Raw genomic sequence first — 23,345 nt, forward strand, 5'->3', positions numbered from 1 at the left:
GTAAGTAGAAAGTTGACTATACTGAGGTCCTGGTGACTTAAAATAGTGCACTATCAGTCTTCCATCCTACTGTATTATTCTGTCATGTATGCAGCAGATCACCCCCATACTGCACAGGTCAACTGAGCCATATGGTGAAGGTCTGAATAATAATGGATTTTCACATACAATCATAACTGGATTCAGTATGGTGTAAAGATGCGGAGACTCTGAAATATTCCAAGGATGACCTTTTCCAGCACAGGTAGGTTTCACAAAAAGTATTTTATAATCAGTCTTACGTGGAACAAAGTATGAAATTCCTACTCTCTATTCAGATCTTTTAGAGGAGGGGGGGAGACTAAACAAGAAACAGAACCCAATCTCTTGTGCATGTCTCTTGGGCACATCCACTGTCAGACAGCTAAATTGGTAACGGCCAAATGTCTTTGGGCATTTTTGTGCAACTTGCCAAAGGATGACTGAACTAGGAAAAACCCAAAACTAAATGAGCAAAGTGATAAACAAGATAGTAAGGAATTAATTCAAACACAGAATGCTCACATTTATATTGTGAGTATTATCATGGGTTTTCAATTTTCAGTGCTTTACATCAGAGAAGCATTTATTTTTCCACAAACCAATGATTAGAGAGATAAAATCACATCGTTTTTTTGACAGCATGAGCTAAAGCCATTACAATGTTTGAAGACGACCTGTTTGCTGTATCGTAGGTGTGACTGTTGGGGTCAATGTCTTGGACAATGTGGAACTGTAACAGCGCTGGTGCTGTTTCTTTTTGTCTTGGAAACACTTTGGGAATCAAAACGGTGGAAAGACAGCTCTCCTCGGAGATGTCTGTGGACCTCTGCCTGAGATCAGCTTAGCTTGGCCCTAACAGCTGTGCCTCCCTTACTTTTAGGCAAAAGCGGACACAACTCTCCTCATTCCTTGTACAGTCCAAAGTGAAGACTGCAGAAAATGGGATGGATGACTGTTGAAGGGACAGCTGACTAAAACAACTTAAAGAAATACAGTTACTGTAGAAGAAGACACTGGATCTCTGAGTATATTTCAACGTAGATTACACCACAGGTAAAGGCAGCAAGCAATGTCTGCTCAGGCCAGCAGGAATGAAATTTGATTGCATTACTTGAATAATGACTGCAGCGCTGATCCTTGCAACTGGAATTATAACAACTATGTCCAAGGTACAGCATTTGGAAGAATTCAGCTGGAATAACTCTATGCTGCTTCTCTACAAATTTCTGACATTGGTATAATTTTGAAGCAGTGAAAGCCATAGCTTGTTTTTGACCTTCAGCGTTCAAGCCAGTTGGCAAATTGGCAAAACAGGCTAATCCATCTCCCTCATGGTAAATACACGTCAGTGTATAATCATATAGAACAATTAAAGCACTTTGATCTTGTCCATATAATAAACCAAATCTTAGGTACAGACAGAAGGCAAGTGATTTTTTTTTTTTCCTCCTGATGTCACATATGGCCGGAGAAAGGATACCTATCAATGTTGTTTTGATTGGTGTAGCTAGAGAGCTGTCAATATTTTCAGAGTGAAATTCAGTTGATGCTGCCCAAAGAAGGCAAAAGAACCAGAAGCGTATTACCTTTCTGTTTGAACATTAGCTGACAGGAAGAGCCTTTACAAATAGGCGCGTAGGTAGCAAGGCAAAGCCTGAATGAAAACCATGTCATCTTTGGGATAGGCAAACTGAAATCTGAGCTAACAAAAGAAAATGGCTTTTCATGGAAGTTCAATACTGTAGGGTAGAAAGAGGCCAAATATGTCTGTAACAGATATCCAGCTAAGACTATTGAAAGGATGGATCTTAACAGAGCTGAATAAAAAGCCAACATAGGTTGTGTCCTACAAGTAGTGTAGGATTAGCAGTACCAAATGTCTGAACAACTTTCAAGCCATCCTGAGCTGCTCTTCTTGAGAACCAATTCAGGCACGATGAAAACATATCCTGACAGCTGTTTTGGAGCTCTGTAAGAGGATTTTCTGGACCTCTAGGGATAGCAACTGGCCATCAAGAACTTTGGATCTAGGAGGAGTATCTGGAGGTGGTGCAGTGAGATTGGTTTTTGGCAGTCCGCAGGTCAGAGCAGAGACTATGCTGGACATCTGTGTTAAGTTGACTAGCCAAAACCGGCTTGGACAGTGTGGAACTGTAACAGCGCTGTGGCTCTGTTTGTTTTGGTCTTGGAAATACTTTGGGAATCAAAACAGTGCAAAGAAAGTGACCAGGTCTATGCTACAAGTGACCAGGTCCATGCTACACTGGAGAAGGATCCTGGCCTCAGGCCTCTGATGATAACAGTAAGATCTTGAAGCACTTCCGAATTACCACTCTTTGGCTAGAAGAAGCTGGTGTAATGGCCACACCAGGAGAGGATGTCAATGATTTTGGCAGCAAGCATCTGCTCTCGCCAGCTCATAGCTGTTAAACATATGCTTCGTAGCAATGCTACAAAGGTGCCCAATTGCCAACTGATCCTCATACATAAAAGATGCTCAAGCTGATAGGTCATGCAGGACAGTTGAACTCAAGCAGTAAGTCAGATGGACTCTGGACTGGTTATATGGTAGTTAATTCAGTGCCACACAGCTTCTCTCCACAGCCATGGTGTAAGAAACATCTCTAACACTGGAGTTATTTTTGGATAGGAGAGTAATCCTCAAGTCTGAACACAAACTAGGCCTGCCCTAGTTATACAAGCCTTTGTAGTACAGATGTTGTCTGTTGAATTATTCTATTCTATTGAATACATTAATTCCTTAAGAATATACATAAGGCCTAAAGAAAAAGGAAGAGCTCTACAGAAAAAGCACTGCAAAAGTTTAATGGACAATCTCAGACATTTAGCTGCTGACCCAAAAAAGGGGATAATGCCAGAATTCATATTCCTATATGGAAGCCTCCAAGATGGACTCTGCAATACTTAGGTGGATCACAGCTATGGCCTCCTCATTTTGACAGTCCCTTTAGAAACCATGCCACATGTGAGGGAAGACCAGAAATAAATCCAATTCACTCCATTCCTCTGTGCTTTTGTGCATGTGCTCCCTCAAATATTTATATATACCTATATATACATTTCACCTTTTTTAAACTAGCCACTTCTTACCAACCAATTAATTCAATCATGTCACAGTTCAGTCTTTGTTGTATCCAAACACTCTCAACATGCGATTTCATGTAGAGTCTGATCTGAACAGTCTGGTAGATTAGAAAAAGACATTGTCTTTAGTACAGCAACTGTGCAGAAGAGCAAGTATATACAAGAGCAAGTAACTGCTTGAATGATCAGGCCATACATCCTTAGCAAAATGGCATTTCCTTAAGTGTGAAAAATGAAACCTGTTTCATAAGAAACACAGGAAAGATGAGTTAGTTAACGTGTAGGTATCTTCTTTTGTCTTTCTTTGACCTTTGAATATTTAAGCTTGGAATTTCAGTGTTCCCTCAATTTATTTTTTTTATGAAGCAATAGGAAAAGAAAAACACATATTTTATGTGGTCAGTCATACTTCCCAAAAGGCTTACCCAAAATTCAAGAAATACATGATTTTTTTTCTGACATTATTCTTCTTGTGGACGTGGGGATAGAGATAGAGAGACAGAGAGACAGAGAGAGAAAGAGAAAGAGAAAAAGAGAAAGAGAAAGGGGGGGGTGGAGAGAGAGAGGTGTGCGTATGTAGCATTATGAGAAGCAAGTGGATTTAAAATATTGGCTCTTTTTACAAACATTAAGGACAAAAAATACAATGAATTTGACAAAGAATCTGACAGTCTTTCACCTCACAGAATGAAACACAACTGTAAGACTTTTTGCCTATTCAAACTGGGATTAGAAGGTGCACTTTTTAGCAGAGAGGGTCAGGCATAATTGAAACAATTTACCTAAGGACATGGTAGACGCTCTTTCATTTACAGTCTTTGTGAGAAGGTTGAATTTCTAAAAACTAAACAGAAATTATGAGTGTCAAGCAGAACTGAAGGATGATTTGGTTTTGGTACATGTCCTACAGAAAGCCAAACAGCATGAACAGCATGGTCTTTTCCAGCCTCAAAAATCCATGAATGATTCCAGATCTCAGGCTGGGGCTCCAAACATTGGCAGTCCTTCAGGACATGCATGGGTCACACCGTCACCTTTTGTCTCTGTTCCTCCATGTCCACACCGATTTCTGTCTTTCCCCTGTGTGCTGCTTGTAAAATGGAATTTCTTATTGTTTGAAGAGCTAGAGATGGGCAGGGATGGGAAGGTATCACAGAGATGGCTCATCCCTCTTCAGGTGGGCCACAATGCATCCGGGATAATGTACTAAAAAACATTCTGGCACCTTTGCTATTTCTGCTTTTTAAAGTACAGCAAGATATATTAATTTCTATTTAGGAAAAGCCCACAACTTAACATAATTTATTTTTTTATTTTGAAAGTATTTGGAATTTACTGGGGAACACAGAAATCATCAGGACAGGAGCCTATATTCTTCAAGGCGATACGGAAAGGCAAATTTTCACAGTACTGACAATGATGCCGTACAGAGATGGCGGGAAAGCGCAAGGGTTTGAGGCAGGCGGAGAGACTGCTCGTCTATCAGTTGCAAAGCTTTCCTTGTTGTCTGATTCCAGACGAGCAGTCTGTGGTTTACCCTTTTCATCCTCTTCATTGTACAGAACCGCATGGATTTTTCCCATTGGCGTTTGACAGCTCGTTTACTCTGACCGTGTTAACTTACTCATCTGATGTTTTCCTTCCTCACTAAAATCAAGGTTTCCTTCCCGCATGCACAGCAATCACTGATCCTAGGAAGAAAGTCTCAAGCGCAAATGAACATCTATACTTCAGTCTAACACTCGTTGTACTGCCGCAACAATCCTGAATCTAGTTTAACACCTATGAAGAAAGATATATTTGAAAGGAGAAATCTGAAGTATCTAGCTATAGAGAGAGATGCCTGCTGGTGGTTGTAAAAGTATCCTTTGATAACTCAGAAGACAGTAGGGATGAAGAGAGCTATTTTCCCTACTGGGTGATGGAGGTAAGGAAAAAAGTTACCCTTCTTCTAAAAATTAATCAAAACAGCTTTGGAGGTGAGACAAACATGAAAACTATGATCTTAGCACACAAGATAGAAGCCTCTTCACTGCAGTTATTTATTAGCTCTTTGTTCCCTTACTTATTATCTCATTGCCCCATGCAGCTGCCACAACAGACCTACTGGAGATTAACATCTCATTTTGAGCTACAATAACGTTGTATTAGAACAGAATTAGTTTGCATATTTTGTGAGTACAAAATTAGTACATAGCTAGCACCTTTCCTAATTATTTGCTTCATTAATGGAAGTACTACTGTATTACTAACCTTCAGGGAATATTTTAAACACATAACAAAATACATGATAAAAACACAAGTAACTGGGCTTTTGCTGAAAGCCAATAAAAAGTCAATTCTTATCAAAGCAGGTACCATATCTGACAGTGTCAGACTGAAATTACATGCATTAATTTTGGAGTGTAGAATGAATGCAGGGTCTTTGTAACAAACACTGAAAATTATTAGCAGATCAATATTTTGTTGCTTAGAAAGTTATCATGGAGGGGGATATTTCATAGGTCTCAACTTACAGATCATAACCATACACTTTAAAGATCCGAATGGAAATTTATACTGTTCCAAGTGTTCTTTTGAATGATGATTTCTAAGAAAAATTGGTGACTTGGACCACCGGTTGTATTCCACAGTATTCAGCAAATCTGTCACTTGCATCTATTCTGTACTGGGATGTGCTACTTATCATCTGAGATTCCAGTTTTGTGAGCTTTATAGGGGAAAAAAATAGTAGTACGTACATTGGTAATGACATGCTCCATTACAGAGTAAAATATCCGGAGTGCATTCATTTCAAGAAAATGAAACGTAAATGTACAAAGCACATAGGAAATCCATTTCAACTCTTAATCAAATGCAGTGGGATCAAACCTTGACGGTCCTCTAAGAAAGGAAAGAGTTTTTATCCCAGCATGAGAGAATGGATGGTCATTTTTGTTTAAAGATTTTTTGGCAGAGCCTTCTTACTCATCAGTCACTGCATTTAGACTGTTATTTTTTTTATACCCTCCCAGTCCCTCTCAGAGTTGTGGGTTCCCTCATTGCATGAGCCTGATAAGTGCTCAACATCTCAGGCGAGAGTCATGCTTAACTCCAGTCCGTGCCAGGAGGCACTTGTACTCTCGCAGGACTACTGTTCTCGCTGTCACGTCATCAGGCAGTCAACGTTCTTGTCACAGAGAAAAAGCCTTTCTATCCTTGCCAACAGAAAGCCAGTTGCTGACAAGCCCATTAAGTGCCATGCCACAGCACCCCTGGTTCATCCCTATCCTGTTTTTTAAATTCATACCAGCACAGGAATAGTAACTACTTTCTTTCGCGACTCAAACAGAAAGCATAGGCACTATTGAAAAAACCAAAATCTCCAGCATACCTGTTGAACAGTCGGAACCTGTCCACTGCGGCTCACAGCTGCAGAGTCCCGAGTCGAGGAGGAAAGTCCCGTGCCCCGAGCACTGCTCCTGGCACACGGGAAGCGCTGTCTCACAGTTCACGCCGCCCCAGCCCGTGGAGCAGTGACACTCCCCTTGAACGCACACACCGTGGCCAGAGCACATCGGATCCAAGCAGTCCTCTGGAAAGCAGGGAATACACAACTTAGAGCATAAACCTTGCACCTTTACGGTGGTTTCCTAGTGAAATACAACATCAGGGATTCAGATTAATTTGGTGATTTTTGCGCGAATACCCAGACTGAAACGATGTTAACGCGCACAAGGAAAAAACAGTCTACGCTAACATCTGTGCAAAAGTACAAGCCAAAAACAAGAATAAAAGCAAGCATGTAGACTGTTAGAGATCATATGATCCTGCTTGTCAAGGATATCGTCTTATTTTTAAAACGCAGATTCCCAAGACAGATCTATTGGTCCAAGTCAGTGAAGTTTGTGCGTCAGTAGCAGGGCTGGGAAAGAACTGGAGCAATTAATAGTTACTTCTACAGTTGTGCATTGTGTTTCCATTTGGGTATTTGTGCTCTGTGTTTTATTTACATCTGGGAAAAGAAAGATTTATTCTTTCATCTTCCTGTGGAAAGCTATCTCTACAGCTGAAAATTTGATACCAAAAAAATGGCCATCCACTAACCCTCAGTAATGAATCTCTGACCGAATGCTTGCTGTAAAAAAATCTCATACACTCATAAAAAGTATGTGCCGGGCAATTGCAGATAATGAACAGATTCATAAAAGTCATAACGTACTGATGAACAATTTGCAAACAGAAAAAGAGCTAAATTTGTTCTCAATTTGGATTAAACTATTCCTAGTGAAAAATTCAGGAGCTCTGTAGAAGAATTTAAATCAGCTGGTTAGTCCTGTATAATGAGCATATTCTTTCCTAAAGCCCCAGCGTTTCTTTAACAAGACAGATTTTAAGCAGAACACAGCCTGCCTTCTCTGGAGGCTGCAGGAAGCCTGCAGAGCTGGAGAGGATTTGTGGGGTGCGAGCACGGGAAACGATTAGCCCAAAGCCTATTCATGTTAGATCATGCTTCAGACGAATGTTAGAGAGGCACTTGGAAAGTTCTTGCATGTAGTTTTCAAGTATCAGCACAAGTAGTGTTTTCATAATTAAATTGTAAACTTAACAAACAGTATTCTGTGCTACACAAATGAAGAGATGCTCTCTGCTTCAGTAAGGCAAGACTAAATACTTCAGATGTAGAGATTAACGGCCTCCAGTTTATAGGACCTTTTGACCTAAGAATAAAGAAGTGATCCTTTATCTTTTGAGCTGCTATGCCACCGATTCAAGATCTTATTTCAAGATTTATGTTGTACCTTTTTCAGCCTTCCAGGCTTGTGCACAGCACAATGTAATTCTGAAAGAGGGGAATCGGTGTTTCTGGACAACGCATCTCTTGCTAAGCACAGGACAAAAATACTTGGCAATTTTCTCTCACCCTGAGACAGCTCTTTATTTTGCTGACCTTTTAAAATTATTTGAGTGACTCCATAAACAGTTTCTCACTCACTTCACTAATGATAATCTGACAGGACAAATTCAAAGGGATCCCATAGCAATGAATACATGTAGCTACTGGTGTTCCCTGGATAGTACATCTGTTAGTATGTCTGCTATGTTAACAATACTGCTATAATACTAACCTCATATTTACATACAATAATGTAATCTGAAATCCTGACAGAATTACTTCCACTACTGCACAAGTATTGCAAACTGAACAGTCATGTCATGCACACATTGCTACAGTAAAACCCCACTGTACTTGGTTGCACAGGTTTGTTTCAACTACCCTATTTCTACAAAATTCCACCTTTTTTAAAAATTTAAGTACATCTCTTACTTTAAAAAGCCAATGTTTTCACGCTCTTAGTTTCAGTAGCTCTCTGAGTCCATTTATCTCAATTATTTTTTTCAACCATTTTGCAGGATCACGTTATGGCAAGAAACAAAGCAACTGAAAACAGCAGCCAGCCTCTCACCAGCTACAGGCTTGTTTGCCATCACGGCCTCAGTGAGTAAATCTGCGTATTACTTGCTTTTTCCCATTTGGGTTTTCTTGTTTTTGTCCGTTTCTGAAACTACCAACAACTGAGTATGTCAGAAGCATTCTCTTGATCCTCCCTTTAAAAACTGTACCAGGTATGTCAAATCCATCAAATCCATTCTGGACATTTTTCTGACTAGAGAATTCAAGCCACATAAAAAGCCTCCTCTGTGTGCTACTCAAAAGAATTACCTAAAATCTATATAGCAGGAAGCACAAAATATGCTGTCACTAGCTTCAGGCTAAGGGGACTAGTGAAAAATCATCAAGTCAGGGCAAGCATGAAGAAGAGTTCTGCTTTCCGAGGCTATGCACAGGGGAAGAAAAGTCAAAGCTGATGAGCTATCTCAGAAATGCTAACAGGCAAACAACAACTGCTCCTTTCTATAGAGGAGGGCAGAGAGACATCGGTACTACAACCAGCAAAAGTACAATTACTTGTTCTCAGAATTTCCCACTTTTTATTAGCCAAGCCTTAAAGGATGCCAGTTTAGTACCCTGAACACAGGCTCACAGTCAAAATGACATATGACAACAGAGTTACACAATATGCTCTGGTAAACTGAAACTGTTTGCTGCTCTTTTGGCTTTATATTGTCAGCACATTCTTCGCAGAAAAATCTAAGTTGTATGAGAATGAAGAAAGGGAAAAGCTGATTACGATCTTCTGATTACTTTGGAGAACCACCACATCATATTTTGTTTAAATGATCTTCTGACTGCCTTACCCTTAGCTTTTGGCCACGTAAAAAAGTCTGCAGAGGCTCTCTGACAGTGTGTGCTAAGGGACCGAGGTTACTGGCAGCAAGGAGGACTGGGGATGCCAGCCACCCTTCCTGAAAAAAGTATCTGCAGCCTGACAGAAGAAAAGTGGAGACAAACAAATCAAGATGGTCTCACAGCATTCACAAAAAAAAAGGAATCCTTCCTTGCTGGGACGTTTTCCAGGAAACTTTTGGAGGATTGACAATACGCTGCTTGCTGAAAGGCAAAAACTTCCACCCGGTTCTGTTCTTGCTACTGAGATTCAATAGAGGGAGGGAACAGAAATCACCCAAGAACTAGGGTCCTCCTGGACCGAAAGAGAAACTGAGTATTTCAGAGGACTGCCCATGCTACAATTATTAGATAGTCTTATTAGACAATGTTAAATAATTTTAATCTTTTAGAATAAAAATGTGAATCTTGGAAATTATGTGATCAGCTTCTACTCACTGTCACTGAGACCTGAATGCCTTTACCTTTGATAATTTTCTATCTTAACATTACTTTCTATCAGACAGTAAAGGTCATCGAATCATAGAATGGTTTGGGTTGGAAGGGACATTAAAGATCATCTAGTTCCAGCCCTCCTGCCATGGGCAGGGACACCTTCCACTAGACCAGGTTGCTCAAAGCCCCCTCCAGCCTGGCCTTGTGCTTTTGAGCAAAACAGTACTGCTTCACAGTAAGCTTCTCACATCCACGCGAGTTCTCAACTACCTTAAACAGGTGTGGAGATTAAAGACAAAAATCAAACCCCCTAACTATAGAGAGGGAAACTTCACAAACCTTCCTCACAAATCTCTCCTTTGTATCCAGGGACACAGATGCAGACGCCCATGATACAAGTACCATGGCCAAAGCAGGTTGGATCAATACACTGTTCTTCTGGAACATCACACTCTGGTCCTTTCCACCCGTTTCGACACACACAGTGACCTTTCTCATATTCTCCATTTCCGCTGCACAGCACTGGACAGGAATCTGAAGAAGGCAGATTGACCTTTTAAATGTGTTTACATACTTACATAGACTAACATTTATTGCATTTATTATTCTGTAAAACTGCTTTTCCACTCCAGCCCCCCCATCCTCCATTTGATTCGAGGGTTGTGACAGGCTGAAATCTTTGAACTAGGTAGTGCAGCAGTAATACAATGTCCTCGTCTCCTCAGTCTGCTTCACTAGTATCCTTAAATTTGACCTGAAATGGGATATCTTAGAAGATAAAAATAATTCCCTCCCCTTGATTGGCCTCTGCAGAAAATTTGCAGTGAGGCCTGATTATGATTTTCAGTAAGATTAATAGTTCTTCCCTGTGAACTGAAGCAAGATACTGCCCTTTTCTTCTTTGTTCTAAGCAGACGTAACATTACGGAAGTTTTAGCCATTACTGATCTGCATGTATACCAGTGATGTGGAAGCTTAGTTTTACAATCTGGTATCAATTTCTGAGCCAATCAAACTCTTAAAAAATAAAGTCAATCCTAAATTTGAGGAAACATTAGAAAAACATGAGAACTTCCAGACATCAGACGCAGCAGATGATGGATAATACCGACAGAAATACCTGAAACAGAAATAAGTTCACTTACAATCTTTTTAGCATGTTTTTTGAGCCAATGCTGGCAAACAGTCTCTAAGCTGCTTTAGGTTTCTTTTCTATGCCCTGTTCAAGTTAAGACCACAGAAGCATTTGACTCATGCAATTTTCTCCAAAGTGAAACTGTTTGTCACTTTTAAATAACAGAAAACATTATGCTACGGTAACATACATTAAAAAATGTATTTTATAATCACGGAGCGGATGCAAAGAGGGCTGGAGGAATCTATTAACTCTGAAAGTCAGGGAGAGAGAAGTGGTCGCTGCATCTTAGCTCAAGTACAGCATAAAGAAACTTTCCACGTGTGTGCTTGCGCTGTATCTGCCATCTGGCTGGAAAAAGGAATTTAATCTCCTTTAATCACTTTGAATCTTTGCAAGCCCAGCAGTCACACACCATAATCATGATTCCTGTCATGCACTGTGGGTCAGTTAATATGAGATTACCTTTTGCACAATCAGGACCAAGGAATCCCGGGAAACAGTGGCAGTGCCCCGAGATACATTCTCCATTCCCATTGCAATTAGTAGAGCAGTCATCCAGGATTTCTGTTTATTCAGAGAGTTGTGCACAAAGAAAAATACAAATTGGTTGAATTTGAAATGAATGGCATCTTCACCTCACTCTGCAGGACACATCTCAACATACAAATAGGTGCAGAAGCAGTAAAAGGCCCATTTTCATTCATAGGGAGCATAAAACAAAATTCCTGTTCAAGCAGCTTACAAATATTAGATTTTGTCTTGACAGCTTTGAGATAACAAGTGCATCATTTATATTACACCAAAAAGCTTTTAAAGTAAGTGTTCATGTAAAATTTACCACCATTAAAAGCACTGCAAGAACCAGAGTATTTGCTGAAAAATGTCCACCTTAAACACTTTCTTTCATTGCTGAAGTAATTTGTTTGAAACCTGTTTATAGAGTACATTGCCTTCTATGGTGTTCATTTGAACCATGTGAATTGAATCCCTTGGAGGAGGGTAGGATTTCCACTTCTATACAATCAGATGAAAAAAACAATAGTCTTTTGTACAGTGATGAAACTCAATGCAATAAAGGACTAAGAACTAGATTTGAAGAAAAAACCCCCACCTTCAAGTCTGATCTTAAACTTGCCCATGTTTTATCACACAGCTTTGGATAGTAAACCACTTAACCTCACACATCTGGGGACAGGCACATGGATTAGCTGTTTTTAATTTGCACATGTATTTCCTCCAGGAATTCAGTGGATTCAGTGGTGTATATGGGTTTTATGTAAAGAATATAAAGCAAATCCAAGGCTAAGATGCTCCCATGTGGAGTAGGTCACCCTCGGGCCAGTACTAGGACTGAGGGTCTCTGCAGCCCGCGCAGGTACTGCGCAGGACGGAGAGGGGCTACAGAAGAGCGGGAACTGAGACTGTTTTATGGGCACATGCACTAAGAGACGCGGGGAAGCACCTCGGGCTATAGGAAGATGGGAAACGACTCCTTTCCCACAAAATATTAACTGTTGGGGAAAAAGAAGAAAATCCAGATCCTTTTGAAGAGTATCTGTCCATGGCAAGCCATTTGGGAGGAAAAAACTTTTCTCGAGAAAGGGCATAGCATTGGAATACGTAAGCTAATCAAATCCGATATACTTTTAAACTCAAAGCTAATTTATCAAAAGATGGGTTATAAGCACATCCTACAACTAATACGAATAACTGAAAAAAGTTTATTTGAATCTTATTTATGGGCATGTGGACAGATAAGGATTGGTTCCTCTTGAAAACTTCTACTCTTATTTAAAAATGTTCCTTTCAGCCTATCAGTTTATACCAAAGAACAGGCATTTGATATGTATCTATTCATCAGATATCCACAACCTGTACACAGATGTCTGTTTCAAAGTCAAAAAACGAGCTTGTTTTCAGAAGTTTTTTCACAGATATGCTGCTCGTTATTAATTTTTACGTATTACTGTTCATTATCAACTCTTCTATTGCTCCATGTGTACATTTGCCTGTATTCTCAGTTTTCCAGAATCACACGGTAAACGATCCCTACATTGATCTGAAATGAAGAATTAACGGTTTCAAAAGTTACTTCCCCTTGATGCAACGTCCAGTTTGGGCTGGCCTTTATTCAGTCTATGGAAGTACTTGAGGTATGCCAGATACTGCGTGCAAATTACCTCCTTCCAGGGAAAGTCTGAGCGGAGCTTTAGCTACAGTGTCAGCAAAATCAATTTTGTACATAACTAACATCGAGCAACTTGAAATACTGCCTAGCAGACGCTCATGAGGAGGGCATGACTGCTTCACGCAGCCAACAGTAGCATACAGCAGAGATACATCCAAGCTCTTGCTCTATTCTGAGTGTTTCAATCTGTGGTCCTGGTTGATTCCTTTGTCGGCAGAGATGTCAAATATGACTCCAGCCCAGTCTGGGGTAAGGAATATGGTTCAAGGATTTTTGGTTTTTTTTTTGTGGAAACGCCCAAAGAAACAACCAAGAACCATTATGCAAACAAAAGTATGAGAAGAAGATACACAGGTTATGAAAACACAATAGCTAGCATTATTTTCAAATGTATCAGCAGTAGATTCTTGCAGTATGAACCCTCTTTTTCCCCAAAATGTCTTCTTGCAGCCAATTTCTGATTAAGCATAAGGATTCCTGCCTGCACTGTGGCTCTCACTGCTCCCCTACTTTTTTTTTTTTTTTTTTTTTTGAGAGTGTATGCTACTTAACAATGAAATATTGGTTAAACCCTCCTGTATAAACACTGCTGTCTTACAGTAGAAATAAACAAGGGGGCAGGTACTTGGATTCTGATCTGGACTGGAGTTTGGCCAGGTTTTATGCTCTTCATAGAGCATCTGCGAAGATGCTTCATAAATTGAGTATTATTTTCTCATGGCATTTTCAAATGGCATTTTTTCTTGCTTGTAAAAGATTCACTTTTCTGAACGGAGCAAATATGAACTTTTAAACAAAAAACAGTCATTACAATTCTATCTCAATTTCTAAATTATTTTCCTGCAAGTCCTTCAAAATCTTGGTATTTGAATCATACTGTCCTGCTCTGCAAGGTGTTTACCACCAAGTAAAAATAGCATCCAATTGTTCTAAAGAGCAGATGGCATGTCCATTACTAGTAAAGACATCTTGCTAAACATATGGTAGAACAGGTTAACTAAAGGGCATAGTGGTTAAAGTCTTGCAGCAAACCGAGACTGTCATAAATACAACACTTTACCTAAATTTAAATTCCAAAGAAACCCTACGTGTGAGCACTGCTCACTAACAACACCTCGAGTTGCAAACATTTGTCCACCTATACATACTAAAAAGGCAGCAGGGGTTTGATATGCCGCCAGGACACCGTCTCCCATATTTGCCTTCTGTGTTCCAAACAAAATGGTGCGTTCCAATAATTGTATAAAACAGCAGCATCCATCCATCGAACAACAATCACAACCAAATCCACAAAATCTGCCTTTTAGATTTTCTAACTGACTAAAATACTGGAAATAAGAACCTAAAGCCTGGATATTTTTTGTAGGATTTATGGTTCCCATGTAAACAGAGAGAGCAGACGTAATCTCTTTTACTTTGAACAAGATAACACCAGAAATTAATCAAGCATTTAAGCTATCCTATAAAAATCTTAACACACATGAAAACTTCACACTTAATTAATTTGATAACATCCATCTTTAATACACGAATGTTGCTATTTGTCTAATATTGGCATAAACATGAAGTTGCTCCACTGAGGTTAATTAAACTAAGCTGAAACAAAACGTATTTAAAAGAATACTTAAGAGAAGCCGGAATCAAGGTCAATAACTTCTTTTCAAATACACCTTTCTAATGTAATAATCAGAATAACAATTGTAATTCTTCTTACCAATTGCTGTAGTTAGTACAAACACTTGCTCCACTTTCTTTCCATCATTGTAGAATGCCATATGCCAAGCTCCTTGATCCATATACTCGATGAAACCTGTCTCTTGCAGTGAAGTTAAGATCAGATTCCTGGGAGCTTGCTGAGGCTCCTCTGAGTTTTTAGGTTCCTGTTTAATTAACTGTTTTCCATCCATCAGTTTTACAAAATCAAACTGAAATAATAATGAGCAAAAATTAACCACCTAGCAAATTTTTATGAATCTACTATGCATGTCTCATTCAAACTGGAATAAACAGCTGAAATCTTAAGAGGAATTGCCTGACTGACTAAGTATTCACCAACGTGGACAGCAGTTGCATAACCTAGTCTATTCAGCTTCAGTTTCCATATAAAAAGCATTATGGTAGGTCAGAAATCTGGCATCAAGTCTTGCTGTTTGCTATGGCAGGGTAAATTCAGACTTGCTGCACTAAATACAGCACATTTACTTCAAAAATTACATCTCTCTAATGGGAAGAATTCCAAAATTCCCAAGCTGTAGTGCCTACGTTATGCAGTGATTCATCTCAAATGCCAAGAACAGATTAAAGAACCTATTGTTCTAGACCAGATTTTAAAGTGCTTGTCCCTTAATATCAGTATCATATATAAAAACCTAAATATACTTTTTATTTATATTTAATTTTATTAATGCAAATAAGTACCTATTTTTTACTTGGAAGTTCTTAATACCTAATCAAGTTGGTGCTGACAACTTTAAGACATCAAAGCATCAGAGATGTAAACCTTTCTATGAATCCCTGTTCAAGAAATGCATATATTTCTCTAGGTTTTTCTAGGCATTTCTGATTTTCAAGTTCAACTTCAGCTCAACTGAAGATCCAGCTTCACTTAAAGTCCATGACAGCTAAAAGCGCTTCTTTCTAAGATCAAAACTCTAGCAAATAATTTTTGAGGTTAGCCTAGAGGATCTCCAGAGGCCCCTTCTAAACAATCTTTCCATGATTCCATACATAAGTTTATCACACTCCATGGAGTGTGATCCTGCTATAAGAAAGCTGAAAAATCTATTATCCATTAAAATGACAGCTTCATACGCCAAACACATTAAGCCTAAAAAACCAAAAGTTGAATGTGACCAGCAATATTGCATATTCTTACTGCTTAGCTAGGTTTTCTCCTCCAAAATCCCTAGGAGTAAACACTCAAAAATAATCTTCATATTAGAAACCAGAAACAGCTTTTTTTTTTTTTTCTTCTCTTAACTCTTTACACTGACTATGCAATCGCTTTGTTTTGATGAAGTCGTAAAAAGATTAAAGCATTTTCAAATGATCTGGTACTTCATCCTACTGCCCCCGCAAAGAAGACGCTGGAGCTACACAGCAGCACAGTGTGTCCCTGTCCAGCCTCCCGGCCCGTCACATCGCGGCGGTCACAACCGCTGACCTTTCTGGTCCGACGCTCTCCCTTCCTCTGAGAGAGCGTGGTTTGAGGGTATAGCTAGACCTCGGTAAAAGAAAGGGATAAACAGACTGCTTTTTGTGGTTACAGCCAGTCCCTTCCTCCCTCCCTGCTTTGAAAGTGTATTGTGAACATTCGCATCCACTGCTGTTTGAAAAGGTAAGCATGACAGAATGAGTATTATTGCTAATTACCTGAGTGTGAGTAGGCGGAATGTTTCTTCTGCCATAAATTCCCAGCAGAGAATCCTTCGCCAGTGAAATGTTAAATTTCAGGTACATGGGGTGATGTATAGTAATCTGAAAGCGCCAGAATAAACCAGGGGGGATCGTCTGCATAACTTGTGCTCCAATCTCAACTTCTCCTGTGTCTATGGCCCGTCCCTTCTGAAACACTAATTTTCCAGAAACAAACAAAACAATCAGTTGCATATTAATGGCAGGTGAAGATAATAGGTCACGAGGTATAAAAGTGCCTTAGATATATCGGGTTATATTGAAACCAACCTCTAAATGGAGGGCGTTTCACTGAAACCATTGCATCTTTTATTAAACTAGTTGAAAGATACAAATAAACTTGCATGCAATAGTTACGACAACAGGCGTTGCAGAGCATTTTTGCCCTGGAAATCTTGGAATGCTTTAGTGAATATAAGAAGGTAGAAGCGCTGCTGCGTAAACCACGGTCTTTACCTATCAGCTATGCAAACAAAACCCATTCAACTGAGAACGCACAGAGAGAAGGCAGTGGGAGAGCTTCCTCTGGCGCGTATTTCCGACTACTGTCGAACGGGCATTGCATAAGCTACACAAATGGACACCAGCGAGGACAGAAAATCCATCAAACCTGGTAGGTCAGAGCCCATGTCCAAACCTGGATTTCTATTGATCACCATTCCTAATGATTTTATTATGGTAGTGATAATCTAGTCCTGGAGAAATAAAGAACATCTGTTTTGGCTTGGACTTCCGGCATGAAAGCCTCACAGGGAGACGAGGATAGGGACAGGCAATCTAAGGAGAAAACTGGCATAATTTCATAATGCCTAACAATACATTTGCAGACATCTACAGTATGTAACTTCACACATGGGTATGAGAGAGCTGAAATAGAAAGGGAAATGGAATGCGTAAAGAAGCCATTGCCAAACTAAATTGGAGCTGGCTTGCTTTGCTGGCTTATATCACCATCTTTGTGTATTTTAATGCCGGTCTGTGATCAGCATCCTGACATGCTGCAAATCACAGACCCCATCCTGCTAACATCTGAGCTAATTCCATCCTAAGTTCTGCAAAACTCTAACTCACATTTCCATACTTTCTCTTGACTAGGAAAAAAGCAGGATAGTATGCTGCATTGGAGGAAGAGCCAAGAGAAGAAGATTGAATTCAGCAGCCATATCCATTTATGTTTCATTTCATTCCAGTATCACAGTGAAGGATAAAGAGGAGCAATCAAAGCGACTGGAGCCTCACCTTTTACAATAATGCATATAAATATCTAATGCAACATAATGTACATGAAATTTTATAAATTGCCATTGGAAATGAAAACAGCCGTAGCAAAGCTAGGGCCAGCTCTTTCCTGAATGTATTAATAACAAAGATCCTCAGCGGGATCTTACATAGGCTTTAACTAGTGTAGGAAGTACTCAGCATTCTTAATGAAGAGAGATTTAATTTACAAGGCAGGAGCAATTCTCAGGGTACTGGATCTTCCAGCTTTTCGGCTGCTTTGTGTCACCAAACTACAGCAAGGACTAGGAGCTGACTAGCACCTTACCACATAAAAGCATCTATTTTTAGAGCACAGAACTTGTAATCTAATAATCTAAAAATACACCTATTACTTAGTTCATGAGTTAAAATATTTCCAAATTGCTACTTTAACAATGTTCAAGGTGAGACTACTTCTGTCAAATTTGCTTCATGGAAAAAATCTTAAATGTCGAGTTTTGAAAAGAGAATTAAACTTCCTATGTTGGGCAACGAAAGTGGATCCCTTCCCACCCCAACCCATACAAGATCCTGCTTGGCTGATGTAAATTTAAAAACCTTTTCCCCTATTTCCAGTACTCCAGAGATATTAAATCTTAATGATTCTTTGCAAGCAATTACCCTGGGTTAAGTAAAACACTAAGGAACTTTTTGGTGATATTGACACATGGTAATTAATGTGATTCAATTACAAGACAGTAGAGCACTAAGTAAAAAGTCAAGGATACAGTATCATTTTTGAAGTTAATGGCATTATTGGTCGGTGTTCAAGGTCCTTTAAAATACAGTAACTGCTTCTTAGCTTGTTGAAGTGAGAAGGCCTGTTTCTTTGTTGAAAATAAAAAGCATTATGTCTTTAGGCAGGGAGTATTTTCACTAATTGATGTTATCAAATTATGCTGAATACCATGTTAGTGTTGCTAGGCTCAAAACTACATATCTCTGAGTTTTTCCACATTTGGCTTAAAATGCCTTTGCTTTAGTAATAATTTTATGTAATCCTTAAAAAACCAGATGCACTTAGATTTACTTTTATCTCATTACACAGGAAAGAAGTGCATGCTGCTGTTCACAACGGTAACGTGAAAATATAGAGATTATCTACCACCTACTGAAAGTATGCATTTGCAGCATTTCTGCCTTTCAAACACTATTTTTTCAGACAACCACATAGCATGAAAAGGCTACTGGCAGAGCCATGGCTGAAGTGCATGTTTTCATATTCACTGACCCACTGTGCTTTCTTCATAGAGAAAGAATTTAGCTCTGTTTCTATGCTTAATTGAACTAGGCAGGTATTTGGCTGTACAAAAAAGGCATCTGAAGATACACTATTCACAGACTATCCTCGTATACTTCCTTGCTCTTTCTTGACAAAGTCTAAAATAAGTTTTTAAAATTACAGTGCTGCAATATAAGTTCTGTTCTTGTTCTAAAAACATCTTTCTCATAACAACATTTTTCTTATGCCAGCATATCATTTAATTATCCGTATTCAATTCCTTGTATGGCTCCCAGTCTTGCCAGCTGGTATTAATTCTTCCCTATTCTTTCTAAGCACACTTTCCTTGCAAGTCTAAACCAGAGATAGATTCCTAATCACAGGTTTCTTTTGGCTTCAAGAAAGTAAAACTCTGAACAGCGTGGTGCCAATTATCTTCACAAGAAAGTACCCATATGCTGATTATTACTGATCCTGAAACAATCAATCTCCTTGTACTCCCCTGGTAAATACCAGCATCAATAGGATGTCTGAGTTTTTAATCACTTTACTACATATTAAAATGTTAACTCATAGCAATAGGTCAGTGTGTTATAAAATGACTTGTTAAAGAAATCTGACTTGCTGGTTTGTAAACTTGATTTTCATTAAAAGATTAGTTAAAATATATGCTTTCAATGTCTGGAAAAGCATTCTGTGCTGCTGCATTGACTTGGGAAAACGGGAGGTCACAAGATCTGACAGTAGTTATTTATCCCTGTGAAATCACATCAGAGGCTTCAAGTTTACAGGCAAAGTATCAGCTTTCTGTGGTATCCTGCTGTAGTGAAAGCAGTTGCCTGTTTCCAAATCCTCCTTCCCAGCACATCTACATGGAGAATTTGGTACGAGCACTGGGAATCAAATTACTTACACATATTAAAAATGATAGAAAGAAATAAAACCACCAGAAATCAGCCACAGCCAGACTATTCATTTATTAATGCCTGGCACTACGTCCACATGATTTTTCGTGCGTTTTCCCAAGTCTATACTCCTTGTTAGCATACACCCTGGATTACAGGTTAACCCCCAAAAGGTGAAAGGGGACAAGTGGGACAACAGTCTAGCTATATTCAAGACTGACCTCTGAAACTGCTGGATAAGCCCTCAGTGAAGTGGTTCTGCTATCACATCCTCCATGCTTTAGTGTTGCGGGGGAATTGCGTAGCTACACAAGACATTGGGATTGCCTGGGGCAAGGCAGGTGGTTTGGTTTTTTACCTACTACATTGAGTCTCTATTGACTCGCATATTCTTTTCTCTGTTCTCAAGCACCTGATTTTTAAGATTTTTGATGGTTTTGATGTTTTTCCTGCACACCCTCCTTTGGAAGCCAAATGCTTTGGAAGAGCTTTTATTAAATCTGTAATATATTGACAAAATGATTTAATGTAGTTGAGAAGAACTATTTGACATATTTTCTATGGTGCACCAGGACAAAAATACAGAAGTGTATAAAACATTTACTGCAATTCACTGCCAATCCATTCTAAGGGACGAAATAATGGATAACAACATCATTGTCTCCTTACATATATTTCTATTGCTCATTTATCTAATATGATCTCTATCCAGTTATGCCACAGTGATTTGTAAGACTATTGATGTGAGATGTAATCTTCCTTCTGGAGGGACTGGTACAACCACGTCCCACCTTGTCTCATATTTAGTCATAGATCTTACCTGGCATACACAAAATCAGATCACTGCTCTGCTCTAGAATTTGAAACCTCTGGAAACCTCCTATCATTGCAGAGCTCTCAGTACAATTTTACCTTCCTCCTAACAACTGGAAACTCTAGGGTTCGTACTCTACTGCCATTCACTTTTCTCTGATCTAATCTGATTCATCCACTTTCTCTGAGTATCATAAAAAGAAATGGGAGAGCCATCTACTTCTTACAGTCGGAAAGCATCACCATGGTGGTCAACGGGAAGCATGGGCCATATTGGAGTAGGTGATTTAACAACATTAAATGACAGGACTTGAGAGCAAGGAATTGTGCATCTCAGAGACAGTCCTGCTCTCTGTTTCACACTCCTGGCTGCACAGTCCACTCCTCTCCTACGCCAGCTCTGGCACTTCTCTGCCCCTTCAAAAGAGCCGGTTCAGCCACTTACATGGCAGAAGACTATTCGCATTTTTAATGAAGCCATTTTCTGCTGCCATAGTGGACTGACGTGTCTTGGTCGTGCAGGAGACAATCCCTGCAGCGGGCACGGGGACGCAGGGAGGTGCACAGGGAGCGAGCGGGGGCAGAGCAGGACCGTCCGCCTCGCAGCAGGGAGCTGCCAGACTGGCTCAGGCATTTTGTGAAACCTCAGTAGATTCCTGCGAGCTGATTCACTATGACTGGTTAAGCCAGGATGTGACAGGACGCTGCATTTTAGCTTACGCCTTCAAGAACTGGATGCCTTTAAAAGCATTAAGGTTTCTACCCTTCTGCGTATTCTGACCTGTCACAAAGGGTTTCACTTTGCCTAGGACTGACTTTGGTCTGCAAGACAGGCACAGCAACAAGCCCCTTGCACAAATGGGAATAAGGAGAATATGGTCTCACGTCCCCGTCTTAAGACAGAAGGCAAACGCTCCAATCTCTCTTCTCTCGCAAAAGAGGGGCGATTATTTTGCTATTGAACATTACCTTCTTAATGGCTTGGGTCGGTTGCTAATTTCAGCGAGAGTTCTGCTAAAGGAAACAAACTGGTTATGGGCTTTTGATACCTGTTTTAAAATTACACTAGAGAAGATAGAATCTGAACTCAAAATACTGTCCAACTGTAGCAAATACTGAATCTGAACAGTAGTAATGTTTAAATATTCGTAATCTGTCTTCGCATTCACACATACCTTTTTTTTCTGTTTTATCAGAAACTTTTCCTCCGATCGGTGAGTAAGTAGTATCCATGGATTCTGTTCCTTTATTTCCTTTGCTAACTCCATTTTCATACAGCTGCCCTTCAACAGGCTGTAGTTGCCAGGTTAAACCAAACAAGTGTACTGCTGCAAAAAAATGAAGACCAATTAATTGATGTCTAAGCTACAGCACCTTCAGTCAGACTAAGAAAGAATGCTATGACCCAGTTTCTGCAAAGTCAAGTATTACTTTGTTCTGTTAGTAATAAATCAGAATTTCAAGGGGTCTAATGAGCAATTTACTAGTTTACCTTAAAACTCAATGTTTAATGAGTTTCCACACTTTCTTTTGGAGCTCAGCCAGGTCAGGGTGATGAATTTCTATAGCAATTAATGGAAATACTTGCAATTAAAAGGATAACAGTTGAAGGCCTTTAATATTGTGTGACAGATTCTAACGCTACATCAGTGTTGTCCCTCAGCTTTCAACTGCCAAAGAGCTCAGAGTTTGTTGATTAAAACACTGCCACCAAGACAAACTTCTCACCTTTCCAACCCAGTTCCAAGGGAAGCTGTGCCCACTGCATTCCCAAATCTTTTCACTTAGGTTAAATATTAGTAAAAACACTGACTCCATGGATATACTCTAGAATTACACTGCAGATAAAAAACCTGGCTCTAGATCTAAAATATACGCAATTATTTCACAACAAATATTAACGGAAATAGAGTTGTTATTTATGTATGCACTGGGAAATCTACTAAATTAATCCTTTTATGAAGTTATAAACGATCCTTATTACCATAGATGGGGGCTGCCTACTCCACTTTGCCTGCACAGCCATTCACTTTTTCTGCTTTCCTTTCTCTTGTTTCTGATCGGAGGCATCGAAGGATGGTAGGAGAAAGACAACAACAGAGGATCTTATTTTAAGCATAATATGATAGTACTGCAGTCATTCTAGACAATTACCTAGGTCTTACTGAGGAGGGCAAATTCTTCCAAGAAAAAGGTTGCCTTTGCATTGAATTAACTCAGCAGGGAGAACCGCTGACCCACTAAAATATGGATTGAGGACACCCCCCACAGAGAAGCTGAAATTGCCACATAAAGAGCAAAATCCGAGTAGTGGGCTCTTTAGCCACATGCAGCAATTTGCACGGAGTAGGATCTGCCCACAGTGGGAGCCCAAAAGGCAACAGATTGGCTCTTCCTGAATCGTGTAGGAACCTCAGAGACTCTCCGGAGAAGTAAGCGCGATCTAGAATGGGTCTTGCATTTAGAAAGTCCAGTGTTTTCTTTTGCACTTGCACATGCTTTAAGGAAAACAATCTCAATACAAACAGAAAACTTAGAGTCTCTTTTCTATTTTC

General features: G+C 39.6%; 1 protein-coding gene across 1 annotated transcript in view; it reads right to left on the reverse strand.

Moving 5' to 3' along the window:
- The window catches only part of TENM1 (teneurin transmembrane protein 1), a 353,539-nt gene that overhangs the window by 122,914 nt on the left and 207,280 nt on the right, over positions 1-23,345 (reverse strand). The window contains exons 6-11 of the mRNA XM_075513171.1: positions 21,966-22,118; positions 16,549-16,748; positions 14,891-15,101; positions 11,451-11,552; positions 10,190-10,384; positions 6,500-6,700 (exon numbers count right to left, since the gene is read on the reverse strand). Coding sequence (XP_075369286.1) covers positions 6,500-6,700; positions 10,190-10,384; positions 11,451-11,552; positions 14,891-15,101; positions 16,549-16,748; positions 21,966-22,118 — 1,062 coding nt within the window. The remainder of the gene's footprint in view (positions 1-6,499; positions 6,701-10,189; positions 10,385-11,450; positions 11,553-14,890; positions 15,102-16,548; positions 16,749-21,965; positions 22,119-23,345) is intronic.

The sequence above is a fragment of the Mycteria americana genome, chromosome 10, assembly GCF_035582795.1.
Source record: "Mycteria americana isolate JAX WOST 10 ecotype Jacksonville Zoo and Gardens chromosome 10, USCA_MyAme_1.0, whole genome shotgun sequence".
In the NCBI taxonomy this organism is placed as follows: Eukaryota; Metazoa; Chordata; class Aves; order Ciconiiformes; family Ciconiidae; genus Mycteria; species Mycteria americana.